Source organism: Antennarius striatus, chromosome 19, assembly GCF_040054535.1.
Source record: "Antennarius striatus isolate MH-2024 chromosome 19, ASM4005453v1, whole genome shotgun sequence".
NCBI lineage: Eukaryota > Metazoa > Chordata > Actinopteri > Lophiiformes > Antennariidae > Antennarius > Antennarius striatus.
In genome coordinates, this window is record NC_090794.1 from 1,732,757 (window position 1) to 1,747,045 (window position 14,289).

Consider the following 14,289-nt stretch of genomic DNA (forward strand, 5'->3'; position numbering starts at 1 on the left):
CTTCAGCTGGTCGATCAATAACTTCATCAGCCGCCCTCCTGAAGATACAACCATTAGAAAGCCGCTTATGTAGCAACAGTTTAGCTTTTATCTAAACACCGTGTGTGTGTGTGTGTGTGTGTGTGTGTGTGTGTGTGTGTGTGTGTGTGTGTGTGTGTGTGTGTGTGTGTGTGTGTGTGTGTGTCCAGTACAATAGAATCACTCGTGTCTCCTTAAAGCCTCTTGACACCAGGCTGGACTGTCACCTGCTGCTGGATGCTGATACACACACACACACACACACACACACACACACACACTCGAGACTGAGCCTGGCCAAACCTGTCAGGTAGGAAACCAGCGAGTCTCGGGGATTCGTGACGGATGTGTGAATTTAAAGCCCCCGTCAGGAGCTGGGGGGGTTTCTGCCACGCTCGGGGCAATAATGAGCCACATCATTGCCAACAGTTCAATCTCATCAGCCTCTTAGAATACACACACACACACACACACACACACACACACACGTCAATTAGAGACGCGTGGCCCCCCCCGCCCCGGTCCGTGACCCAGTGATCATATAACTGGTATTAATCCTAAGTGCTGGCACCAGATGCACTAATTTGCCCTCTCCCTCCATTCAGAATACCCCACCAGCGCCATCTTCAAAACTATGTGCTAATTTGCAGGCTCTCCTTGTGAACGTGATGAACCACCAGCTGACGTTTTGTGCGCTAATTTGTCAAGCGGGGGCCTCTTTTGGTGCTAATTGTGCCAAACTGTGAGCGCACTTCCACGTCTGAAGGAGAGAAACACACACACACACACACACACACACACACACACACACACACACACACACACACCAGAGCGGGTTTTCACAGGAAATAGCTCGAAAAAACAGGAAACTGTCTGTTAAATTCCGTCAAACGGATTGAAATATACGTATATATACAAGCAAACCTTGGTTTTGGAACGCTTTAGACATCGAACTAATTGGAATTCGACCAAAACATTTGGAATTTTTTTTGTCTCGGGAAATCAAACAAAATTTGGAAGTCCAAAGCGAAACAAACGGCTTTTTCTCGCCGCCAAGTGCGAGAAAAGGTGAGAAAAATCAAGAGAAAACGTGACGGTAATGTGCTTTTTATTTTAGTTTACTGTATTCAATAATTTTTCTCCTAATTTGCGTTCCATTGCCTACGGTACGAGTTACGGTACCGTAAACTTCTGTCCAAAAGACGACGGTAACCCGTACCTTAGGCTAACCTGATTACATCCATGTTTTTTCTTTCTTTCTCATGTTTGCTTCTTTCTTTTACATTTCTTCGATATGTTTCCTTACTATACAATTTGATATATAAACGACATTATGAAATAACACGTGTTGAAAGAAGGTAGTTTTCTCGCATCTTGGAACGGATTAAGACCCTTTACATTATTTGTAATGGGGAAAATGGATTTGGAATTCGAACAAATCGCTACTCGGAAAATGAGGTTAGCCTGTATTTTAATTCCTTCACGTCGAATTTTATTATCCAGATATGTGTTTAAATATATGTAAAACAGGTTTTAGTGGAGAAAGGATCGTTTTCAGGATCCGCTATATGATTTAACGCAGTAAATAAGTTGCGACAAATATCTTATTTCTAATCATCTCATTGATTAATGAGCCGTTTTAATCAACTACTAATTAACTACTTTGCACACAGACCTCTTGTTTACCTGTAAGAGTTTTTAAAAAATGCAATCAGTGGAGAAAAAAAAAAATTAGAGATGCAAAAGTTATATGTCTGAGAATAAACTGCCGACGGTTTCCTTTCTTTCTCCAGATATAGAGACGAACCCTCGGGTGAAGTTGGAGCCTTTTTTTTTCTTCTTCTTCTTCTTCTTCCAACTGAATGAAAAATCTAATTTTAAAGTTTTCTGATGCTCAGAGCGCAAAAAAACAGACGAGAAAACAAAAGCAGGAATCACCTGCAGTAGAATAAACAAATGGCATTCAGACATGCTAATTAGCATTAGCATCGTATAACCGATTGGTGATATGGAGGTAATTGATGAAGCGTCGTCCTCATCATCATCATCATCACTCATGCTGGTGGACGCAGTTCTGCAGCAGCTACGTTTCCGCAAAAAAAAATAAAAAAAACAATCGATATTTTCAGTATTTTGGAGGGAAAAATCCGGCGATGCCTTCACAGACTGTGGGTTTTATGAGCTTTCACTTCTCACACCTCGTATCCGACTGCAAACACAAGTATTCCCAAAACTGCAGTCACAAGGTTATAAGTTCAAGTAAATGCTACAACTCCCGGGGAGGGTTTTTTCCAGCGGCAATGAAAAATGAAAAATATGGGATTTTGGCGGGGAGGAAGTGGGAGGGGCCAGCTACTGCTTTCTGCCTCGCCATTTCTCTTCCTATTCCCCCATGTTCTTCCCTCTCCTTTATTAAGCACACGCCGCCTCCCTCCACCCCCCCTGACTAGAGTACGTCTCCTGGTGGCCTCGGCAGGTGACAGATGGCGACCTCACAGCGCTGCTCAGTGTAAACTGAGTTTTAATCAAGCCTAAGCGCGTGTGAGAGATGCTAATTATCCACTGCAGGCTAACGGAGGCGGGAGTCCAGCCCGGAGAGCCGTGTCGCTTTGCATGTGCGCCGCTGTCTCTGGGTTTTAATCACTTTCCTCCCATCGTGATAAAACTGTTTGGGCGTCACCTCCGGCGTGGAGGTGATGTTCTAGCAGGCGTCGGCTTGTTTGGCTGTTGGAAGGGTTATTTAACAAGTTGTGAGTGGATTAGGGGTGTTTTTTTTAGAAAGGTACAGGAGGGATCTGGTAGATTTTAGTCCAGAAAAGGACCTGGATCCAGATTTTTTATCCTGAAATGTCAGATTATACCTTTTTATCGTTATTTAACCCAGTCCTGGTGGTCGTAATGAACAATCTGCAGGTTTAAATACCACTGGGACGAACTCCTCCTCCTCCTACTACTACTTCTAGATAGATACTCAACCTTTCTCCGATATAGATAGATAGATAGATAGATAGATACTTTATTAATCCCGGAGGAAATTGCATATGTTGATGACACGCCTCTCGACCCGCTTGTTTCCATGGCAACAGTTGAGCGTTAACACTTGGGAGAAACATGGCCGCCAGAGTCAACAAGGCAGCGCAAACAAATCCGAAACCCGGCGCCGGATCTCGAACAGGAGGAGAGTTATAGGTAAAGACGGGGGAGCTTACCGAAGTGCGGCTCGTTTTCCGATGTTATTCGTCGAATGTAAAATCGTACGTCGGATGCAGTCGGGGTGGGTTTTTCTTTTGATGGCTTGTTTCCGTATCGGCGGCAGGATGGCGACTTTTTCAACCAGTTTAAGACCTTTTCACACCAGTAAAGCAAAGTTCCCGATCTAGATCGCCGTCCTTGGGGTCACTTGACCAGAGTCAGCCAATCACGGATCAGACTCCGCCGCCCTCAGCAGCAAATCGCTCTCCAAAATAAATATAGATGAGCACTCGACTAACGGTAATCTGGGAGTCTTAACGCCGACTCTGAAAGTTAAGCGGGCTGGATTTCCGACTCCGTCAGCATTCTCGCCAAAGTCTCTCACGCTACGCCGCCGTCTCGTCGCATTTACATTTCAGACGCGAAAGGAGACTCTCATCTGCAACCAGAGCGTCAGCGGGATAAACATCTCCAACATGCCTTTAACATAAATTACGAGCCGCTGACCTTGGTGTCGGGCTAAAAAAGAACTCCGATTTATAATGATGCAATTAGGTCAACGCAAATTAAATGAGACTCCCGTCGTCTTCTTTGCTCCCATTGCTGCTCTCATTCTAATTCTGGCTACCCCCCCTCCCTCCCTCACCAAAATGTCCTGTATTACTCTCTTCCCATTGTAATTTTCGAACAAAATGGCTGTAAAATGAGACGTTCTTCCTCGCGGAAGGGGCAGATGCGATCTCCCCCTCGGAAGCAAAGGTCAAGAATTAATTCTGGAGGTGGCGAAGGAGAACGGGACGAGACGTTTTATTTCTATAATCTGATTATAATAATTTTTAATCTTCCTACATTTAGACGCACTCAGCGATGACTGCTTGCCAGAGGTAGAGTTCTTTCACTCCCGTAAATCCACAGGGCAGAGCCGTTTCTGTTATATAGGGGGCATAAAGGCAGGTTTTCCTGCCAATGGCTGCACAAAGGCCTGCACCATATATGGAACAATGCCCCCCATATGTGTTCCACACATTATAAAGGAAGTCATGGCAGCAGAAGTGATCAATTTCAAGACAGGGGGAGAAAAATGGAACTCTGGGAGTGAAAAGAGTCTTTTTTTTGTTTTGACATTCAAAAGGTAGACTCGCGATGTTTTTGTCACATCGGTGCCTTTTTGTCCAAGGACACGGAGACGAGAGCGACGAGAGAAAGTGAGGCGATAATGTGTGAAAGAACAGAAGTGGGGGGGGGGGACTGAAGAGACAAGGATGAAGGGAAAAAAGGAAGGACAAAGAGGTGAGAATGGAAAGCCCAATCCGGTATGTTCTGGTTTTTCGAATTTGAGGATCGATGTTGGAGGTGGACGATGTTGTCGTCGTCGTCGTCGTCATCCGTCAGATGTGCTTAGAAAACAACAGGTGACGTCTGCGGTCGGATGAGTGTTTGAGGGGGGGGGGGATGGGAGGCTTGTGGGGGGAGGAAAGAGGAGGGGAAAAAATGGATGAGCAAAGGAAGCGAAGAGGGAGAGGTGGAGAATAAAGGAGGTCACTGGAGGCTGATAAAAGACACTCAATTAAACGAGTGAATGGATGGCCCATTAGACCTGAACGGACACCTGCACCCCCCCCCACCACCACCACCACCACTCCCACCGCCCCCCGCCTCAGCCACAGGGCAGGAAAATGTCAGCTCCCCGGTTTGGGTTCATCAGCATCCCGTCAGCCGACAATCGGAGCAACAGGTACGAGTCGATGAGCGACACTTCGATTTCTCTCGCGGTCGTTCCGCAAACACACCAATTCAGAGAGGGGGGAGATAGAGAAGACGACAGGGGTGGGGGTGGGGGTGGGGGTGGGGAGTACGACACAGAAACCCAATGAAAAAGAGAAAAGAAATCACTGAATAATGAAGTTCCTCAAATATGCATACTCATTCCTCCTCGATAAATAGGAAAATATCTGGAGGATAAAGGAGATTAAAGGTGAAACTGATGAAAACTCAAAAGCCTTCCTCTAATCTTTCCTCTCATCTGCAGTCTGGGGCTCCATTCCTCATCATAATTCACCGCCGTGCCGCCGTTGGAAATTCGGCGTCTTTTTTTGTCTTTGCGCGGAGAGCCGTTGCCAGGTATGTCTCACGGGTAGCCGCGCAACCAGATGAGAGGCGATTAGCTTCATTATGTCGCCTCAGAACCTTAAAACAGACGCAGGAAACCAATCATCTGTTCCAACTGGCCGCCGACGCCCCGTGTTTGTAGATGAGGGCGAGGCTGGCGGGTCATACCGATGAAAAACAGGGATTTAGTGCTGATCCGGTCACGTGACACCTCTGCATCCTCCTCACCTTCCGTTTTAAAGAACGTCTTTGAAAGGACAGATGATCTGAAGGAAAACCTCACAATTCCCAGAGTGAAAGGAGAGGAAGGACAGAAAAATTAAATTCAGCGTCTCGGGAGGAGATGTGCTTTTCTTTCCTTTTTCTTTTTTTTGTGCAGCCTTGGCGGGTGGCGGACAATGGCGCGTCGTGCTGATTCAAGGAAACGGATTTTAACCGCCGCCTGCTTCGGCGTGTCCTCCCACAGAGCACTTTCCTTTCCCTGCGCCTGAGGCTCACACAGACAAACGTTGCCTCCTCATTGAAGTCCTAGTTAAAGGTGGTGCTTCACCATACCCGAATCTGGATATAGTGCTTCACCATACCCGAATCTGGATATGGTGCTTCACCATACCCGAATCTGGATATGGTGCTTCACCATATCCGAACCTGGATATGGTGCTTCACCATACCCGAACCTTGATATTGTGCTTCACCATACCCGAATTTGAATGTGGTGCTTCACCATATCCGAACCACGATATGGTGCTTCACCATACCCGAACCTGGATAAGGTGCTTCATCATACCCAAACCTGGATGCGCCTTGCATCCTTGGCAACGGAGGAGGAGGAGGGCTCTCCGTAACGGATGAATCACCTGATCCTCTGCGCACCTCTTCTATTTACATCCCTCCAGATTTAATTGGATTGAATTGCACCAATTTCACATGTAAAGACGATGGCTGTGGATTCGTTGGTGGACCCAATGGCATCCAACAAATGGGAAACGACTGCATTCAGAGTAAATAGTCAACATTTACCCTGCTAATCAATTAGCGGTTAATTACTCCAACCAGCAGATATCCATAATAAACTATTACCAACCCGTGTTTGTTTCCATCTATTAAGCAATCCCTTAGCACTTCATTACCACAGTTGACCATCCGTGAAGATAAAAGGCTCACGTTACTCCCACGTATGACGCAAAAGAGCCACACTCCGGCGAAGTGAAATGTTTGTTTTTCACACCACTTAAAGCAAAAAAAAAATAAAAATACAGCTCTTCTCACACTGAGAGCAAATGAAGTGGTCCAACTGAGTTTGAAACGTGTCGGACGGATCTATAAAAGAAAGAGAGAGAAAGTGATAATGCCTGGATCAAAATACCCTTCATACGCCTCCAGCTCGCGCCGGTTTAAAGTGGTTATTAATTCAGACTAACATGAATTATTAATCCCACCCCACACGTCCGTCTTACAGCGCGTGTTTGTTCTGTTTTTTTTCTTTTTCTTTGGGTGTATGTGTTTGCACTCGCACAGATGGAAACCTGTGATATACAAACACACCAGAGGCCAACTGGGACTTGGCACTGGTTCCATGCTGAGCTGTCAGTTTCTTATTTTAATTATTCCTTTTAGCAAAGCAAACATATTGATTTTTTATTGATCCCCACCTTTTACCACGTCTTGGAAGTGGAGACAGCTAAATATGCAAAGAGATAATCTAGATGAATTCATGAGATGCTAATAGAATCCCGTCTCGGGTTGAACTCCCCGAGGAAGCTCAAAGCGTTTTTATGTTACCCATGTTTTTTAGAAGGTTATGTTTTTGCTCCTGTCTAGTTTTTTGTTGGTTTGATTGTTAGCAGGATCGCGTAAAAGCTACTTGAAGGACATCCATGAATGCTAAAGAAGCGACGACGAGGCGCGGTGCAGGGATTACGTTTTGTTGTGGATCCAGATGGAGGAAAAAATCCTGGAATTTTCCTCAGGGATGTTTCTTAATTCTGCAAAATGAAGCAACCTGTTCCCTTGAAACTTTGTGGAAGGGTGGGGCTTGAGCAAATGGAGCTAAATTTTGATGCATATTTCAATAGGAGTGATAAATTATTTTAGCATTGCTAATTTCTCAAGGGGTAATTGGTAATGATGTAAAAACAATTATGCATACTTTTGTCAAGTGTCTATTTGTGTGATCCGGGAACATCGTGTGATTGGAAATTTTTCCTGATTGTTAGCAGGATCGTGCAAAAGCTAGCCGAAGTAGATCCATGAATGCTAAAGAATCGGCGCGGCGCAGGGATTAGGTTTTGTTTTGGACACAGAAAGAGAGAAAAATCCTGGAATCTTCCTCAGGGAAGTTCCTCAATTCTGCAAAATTATCCTCTTTCCTTTTAAAACTTTTTTGGAGGGCGGGGCTTGGCAAATGCAATTAGATTTTTGTGCAGATTCAGACATAATAAATTAGCTTAGCATTGCTACTTTCTCAAGGCGTAATCCATAAATAGTGATGTAAAAACAATTTTTTTGTGTGTGTGATCCGGGAACATCGTGTGATTGGGAATTTTTCATGATTTGCAAGCTTGCACAATCGATTTCCTGGAAGGGGCGGAGCTTGGGTAGATGGGGGGGGGGGACGACATTCAATATTGGCGCAGATTTGAAACGGAACGCTAACTCGCCTTAGCATGAAGCATTTTCTCTTCAATCACACGAACGTATAGCGTCCGTGTGTGTGTGTGTGTGTGTGTGTGTGCCTTCATGTGTGATTGTGTGAAGATCCATAATAGTGTGGGCCTGCGGAGCTTAAACATGCGTGTGTAGAGAGTGATTTGCTGCGTGGTAAGAGCCGGACGGACACGCGGGATTGTTCTGCCTTGAAGGACGTATGCGCTCTACTGATTGCCACTCTAGTTTGTTTTCCCTTCCTGTAAAAGCCATTTCATGCACATCAAATTTTCAACTGGCTAATACTACGCCGCTGACATTTATTCAGAGCTGCAGTGCATCAACCGGTCTCCCACTGTTTTTCCACAGAACTCTCCACTGTCCTTTCTATCTCTCTTCACAGAAGCCATCAGGAAACTAATAAAAAACACAACTGAGAGTGGGCTGAGAGTGGACTGCTCAGAGGCAAACTAATCTATCTTTACTCTGTATCTGCTGGCCTCCACGCTCGCTGTTTTTCTTCTCACTCGCACTTTACAAAGACTGCCTCTCTCGCTCCCTCTCTCTTCTCACCTCAAACCAACACTCCTGTTTTTTCTTGTTGTTTTTCTTTTTTTTTTCATTCTTTTTTTTTTTTTCATTTTTAACACCTCTCGGTTACTTCAATTTTTCTCACGTATCCCTCGGTGGAATTGTGAAAAGGACAGCGCCGCATGTGTTAATAAAGGATGCAAAAAAAAACAAACAACAAAAACATGATTCCTGAAGAGTGATTCCAGCTCTGACCTTCAGTCGGCTGGAATGCAGAGCTCTCCTGTAGATGGAGAGGTTCAAGGAGAGATTGCACGTGTAACCCTTAGCTCTTCACATTCTGGGGAAATCTCTTGAGTGACATTGGCAAAAAATCAGAAGCAGAAGAGGAAATAAAGCATTTCCACGAGGCAGCAGGAGGAAAAACAACCCAAATAAATGATTTTTGATTCCCAAAGATTGACAAAACCGACAAAGGTCGACCATCTCAAGCCTCCTTCGTGTAAATAATCGTTTGAAACGTTTTTTGCTGGTAAATCTAGGAAAGAAGAAAGAAACTGACTGAGCACAACAAGAAAACTAATTTCATACCTCACAGATATTTCCCATTTCGGAAAAAAAAATTAAAAAAAGGCAAGAAATCTGTAGCCTGAATTAATCACCATTCAGCCTTTTGTAACTGAAGCATGACAGTGAGACCTTCAAAGACTCAGGATTGTAAGCATGTTTAAAGAAATCCATCTAGATAGCTCCTCGCTCCGAGCCCATCTGCGGCGCTGAATGCTAATGTAAGACAGATCTCCTTTTTTTTTTTTTTTTTTTTGTTCTTAAAACCCACGGTGGGTATTTTTAAACCGTGGAAATCATTTGCCAGCAAAGACGAGATCGTTTCATATTTCTATAAGCTACGGCGGGGCCGAGTGACACATGAATATTTTAAGCAGCTTTGCGTCTCTTTAAGTGTGTTTGCTGTGAACGGGCTGGCGGTGGGCCACGGCGCCGGGCGTCGTGCGTAGCGCTCGCAATCCCAAACTAAACTCCGGCGGGCCAATAAGAACGCAAGTAAAGTCAATTAACTGCAAACTACCCTTGAATTTGCTCCTTCTGTCCTTGCCGCGGTCTCTGCAACCTTGCGATTGTGGCCACCGCCAAACATGAGTCGTTGAGGGGGGTGGTGGAGGGTCGGACGGAGTGTTAAATATTAGAAATGCAATAAAGGACCTTCTTCCCGGCGCAGCTTTGTGGAAGTGGCGAGATAAACAAGCCAGAAGGGATCGCGGCCTTCGCCTGAGGTCTGAAAAAACAAGGCTTGATTTCCTTTCCTTCCACCATAAACAATTGCGTTTTTTTTTTTTTTTTAAGTCATAAATATTCTCCGGGCACGTTTGCAACAGGAAAATAGAAACACAAGTAAAAGGAAGCAAAGCAAACAAAATCACCGTCCATGCACCAAAAAAACCCCAAAAAAACCCCAAAACGCTCCGAAACGTGCTGGCGGTGTTGTTTGAAGACGGCGTCGTAAGAATGAATGGTTCAATGGTTTAACCTCTTCCTGCGATGCTGTTTTTTTGTTTTTTTTTGAAGCACACGTCTTTACAAAAAAAAAAAACAATTAGCGTTGATGCGATGAGTCATTGTTGGTGCGACGCAGCATGTGCTAGGTCTCCGTCAATGCGGTGGTTTTTCATTTGGGCGCCGGGCGACCAAGATATTTTAAGTATGTCTGTTTCTCTTTATGGTGGAACATATAGGTCAGAATGGAAGAGAGAAAAACCAAAGTGGCATCAGAAATAATTGTTGTGGGTCTCTGAGACCGTTAGCGGTTTCCTTCAGTGCTCCCAAAAGGCGGGCGTAAACTAGTTATAAAAAGACATTCCGTTCTCAGACGTGTTTTATTACAACTTGTAAGGGCTGCATCGGGTCCATTCCACCATCAACGTAAATGAATTACTCCTAAGATTTATAAATGAGGAACACCGAACGCAATAATTCAACTCTGTGTGGGAAATTAGCTCAGCAGATTTAGCTGCAGCTGCTAGCACGGACACTTCCTGTTCCTTTCTTTGGTTCTTTCTGACACTTGTCGCACTAGAAAATGCCGTGTGTGTGTTGTACAATGTGCCTGTTTGGGTAGAATGGAACTTTTGGGGGCAGGAAGGGGAACGGATCGACCCCGGGGGGAGGCGACCTCCTCGTTTAGCCGGAGGAGCAGCTGGGATTATCTGCTGACCAAGCACATCCTGCAGAGACAGGAAGTGCACGTTTTTGCACCGAAACGGCCCGTTTGTGTCAGTTTAGCTGCGTGTGCACACACTGACATACATTTTCTTTTTTCTCTCTTTTTGATGGCATCACCCACACGCCGCTCCGTCGGCGGGAGGAAATTCAGCTCGTTCACAAAGAAACAGACAGATAAGCACATCGGGGGGGTTTTTTTTTTTCTTTTTTCTTCTTCTTCTTCTTTTTTTCACAAAAAAAAAAAAAAAAAGAGAATGAATAACGAGACATGAAATGGAGCTGCGCAACGACTGGAGATATGTGACGGGGAGGCGACCACACTGACAGCGATAATGCTGCCAGAAATCACAGAGGAAGGCTCCGAAACAGAACGCTCGGCTTTTGTTCCACAAACGGACTCGGCCAGCGAGCCGGGGCTCTGTCTGAGGTGCTGGAATGGGGGGGTTGAGTTTGAGGTGGTGGTGGGGGTGGTGGTGGTGGGGGTTTGTTTAGTCATCTGTGCAGAACCACGGACAGAGATTCACACATCGGTGCCACCAGAAACAGCAGACTCAAGCGTTAGCTCTCTACCTCCATCGCCTCTCGGGTCGCGTCACCACCGTCCTGCTGATGCCATGAAGACCCGACAATCTGGGGGGGGGTGGGTTGGATGAAGGGGGTGGGTGGGTGGGTGGGGGGGGATTGCTGCCTTGTTTTGTCATCTTTTTTTTTTCCCAGGATGTTTCCAAACCAACTAATTCCAGCTCCTATATGGGAGGGGTCACATGTCGTCGGGAGGTTTAATGGGGTTAACTAGTGGCTAGAAGTGGTCCATCTCTCCTGGGGATACACCCCCGACTGGCGCCAAGTGTCTTAAAAACCAACCAAAGCATCCATCCATCCATCCGTCCATCCATCCAACACAACCCCGTACATCTGAATCCAGAACCTTCTGGACCAATCATCGATGTCAGTATCGATCGATCAGCTTCTGATTGGTTCTGCCCTGAATGGACACACCCCTGTGGGTGTGGAAAGTTTGCTGTGCTGTCCCACAGAGTCTTAACAACCCCCCCCAGCCCACCCCCAACCCCCGCACACCCCCCTACAGGGATGACCGAGAAGCCCCCCACCCCACCCCATCGCCTGCCAGACAACGTGTTAGACGGGAAATCGCTCATCGGGGCGGGAGGATGCTGGAGGAAGACAAGCACATCCCGTTGCCATGGCGACGGCTGATGCGGACGCGCCCTGACTTTTAAACAGAACCGTCGGGGGTGGGGGGGTTGTAAGAATGTGTTGTCAACACACTGTAAGTGTGTGTGTGTGTGTGTGGGGGGGGGGCTCCCCTGTCAACCCAACATGTCCACCCAGAGACGATCTCATGAAGCAGCAGACGAACCCACGGGAGGCGTTAACGGCACCGATTCAAAGTTATGAAGCAGCGGAGATGCTCCGTGCATGGGGGGGGGGGGGCAACTGTTGAGGAAAGAACTCTAATAACACCGGTTATAACGCCCTCATGTCGCGTTCAGGTCCCTGGAAAGGAAGGGAAAATGAACTCCACCCGAGCATGTTGTTTAGATCAATCAAAAATCAATCACTCTATCAATAATCAATGATTGAAACACCCCCCACCCCAACCCCCCCACCCCGAATCGGGCGCAACTTGAGTGGAATTCAGGATGAAAAGTGCGAATCGATTGGTTCCCCATGACCGATCGGACCGATCGATCCGCACTCCAGTGTTTACATGTAACCTTCTAATGCAAGGGACATGTTGAAGGGGTAGGATGGGAGGGGGGGTGTTTGGAGGTGGGGGGGGGGTTCTGTGCGCAAAAAGAGATTAGGAACTGTTGCATCCGTTTACGGGTTGGCAACTCTGAAAGAACAGAAACTGTGTCTGAGACCGACTCCGGTGTTTACCGGGGGGGGGGGGTGTCCGTTTTATTCCCGGTAACGAATCCCGGTAACGGTAGGAAGCCTCAAAAAATAAACAAAAATAAAACACCGCGATGATGCTCAGTTAGAAAAACATTCACCGGGAAATAGAATTCTCTCCGGTTAGACGTCGAACTGGGACGCGGAGCCACCCCCCCCCCAAAAAAACCCGTTCCCGTTAATGTCACCGGAGACACCGGATACCGACGGTAAAAGCGTGAACCGGGAGTCTTACCGAATCTTAAAACGTGCGGCATCCCGCGGGAGTCACCAATGAACAGCAGCAGAAGCGGGATGAGCCTGAGGTTGGACCTGAGAAGGAGACTGCTTGTCGTCAGACGTGGGGAGGTAATCTTCATGTTGTTGTGGAAGGGGAAAAAAAAAAAGCACAGTGGTTTTAAATCCACCCGGTGCGCGGGTTCGATTCCCCCCCCCTTCGTAATTCTTCTACGGTCGTTGGGCAAGGCAGGGTGACGGCGGCCCTGGATGCGCAGGATCATGGCATGGTCACTGGCGCTGTCCCTAGATCCATTAGCAGTCCCGGCATGATTCCCGCTCCTTCTCCGACTTCACTGCGCCAAGAAAAAAGAATCCTCCGAGTCGAGGGATGGCAGGACATCCATGTCGAAGGGGTTCGGCTCCGGTGGGGAGGATGGAGGGGTTGGGGGGGGGAGCCCCGAGCATGGACTGGAGGTGAGGCGCTAGGAGAGGATCGGGGAGGTGTTGGAGAGAGAAAGAGAGACTCTACGGCAGCGATATGCAGCCCCCCAATGAGGCGCTCTAGGTTTCCTGCGCTCCCATTATACTGCACTGCTGCACAGCCTCTGACGTCGAGCCAAGGTTAGCGGCGTGAACGCGCACCGGAACCGGAGAGAGGCGCACGGAGAGAGAGAGAGACGGGGGGGGGGGGCAGGTTTTTAAAAAATAAAGGTAAAGATGGATGCAGGGGAAGATTTAATTATAAAACTTAATGTCATCCTTTCCATTTATTCCATTTACCCCCCCTCCCTCCTCATTCCATCCCTGCAAAATAATTACCCCCCAGGATCCACGTGCATTGAAGGATTAACTTCACTTCACTCGTATATAAATGGGATCAGATCAGATCGATCGATGTGTGAAGGATCATTCCGTTGCAAGATGGAGATAAAAGTTAATTCACCCCCCCACCCCACCCCACCCCCCCTTTTTTCTTTTTTTCTTTTTTTGCGCAAGGACAACTTCTGCCGCACCAGTCCTGCGTGTTTGGGTCGTTATAACGTGGGTAGGGGTTGTTGTTGGGGGTTTTTTTTCAGCACCACGGATAGAGACAGAGCAGCGTGAAGATTTTGTTTTTTTTCTTACACACATTTCACTCTTTTTGACGCATAAAGAGCGCAAAGTGTGCGCAGCGCAGCGCGCAAATAAGAGTCTATCGTCTGCAAACATAATCTGACGCCTGCGGGGATGATATTGTTCTGGTCCTGTTTTGTCATTATGCTATACTTCCATTCCCAAAAACCTCAAGCAACGGCCTTTCAACAATTTCCAGCATCATTCCAGAAATGTGGGAGGAGTGGGATGAAAGGAATTACAATTGGCAGAAGAGCAAATCTGTGGTATCGACGGCAGCCGCTGAAAGGCACGAATATTTAA

The 14,289-nt window shown here is 46.8% G+C and overlaps 1 protein-coding gene across 1 annotated transcript in view; it reads right to left on the minus strand.

The window, feature by feature from the left end:
• The window catches only part of LOC137613564 (glutamate receptor ionotropic, kainate 2-like), a 60,189-nt gene extending 47,009 nt beyond the window's left edge, over positions 1 to 13,180 (minus strand). The window contains exon 1 of the mRNA XM_068342891.1: positions 12,890 to 13,180. Coding sequence (XP_068198992.1) covers positions 12,890 to 13,154 — 265 coding nt within the window. The 5' untranslated portion in view covers positions 13,155 to 13,180. The remainder of the gene's footprint in view (positions 1 to 12,889) is intronic.
• Between the last annotated feature and the right edge of the window lie 1,109 nt (positions 13,181 to 14,289).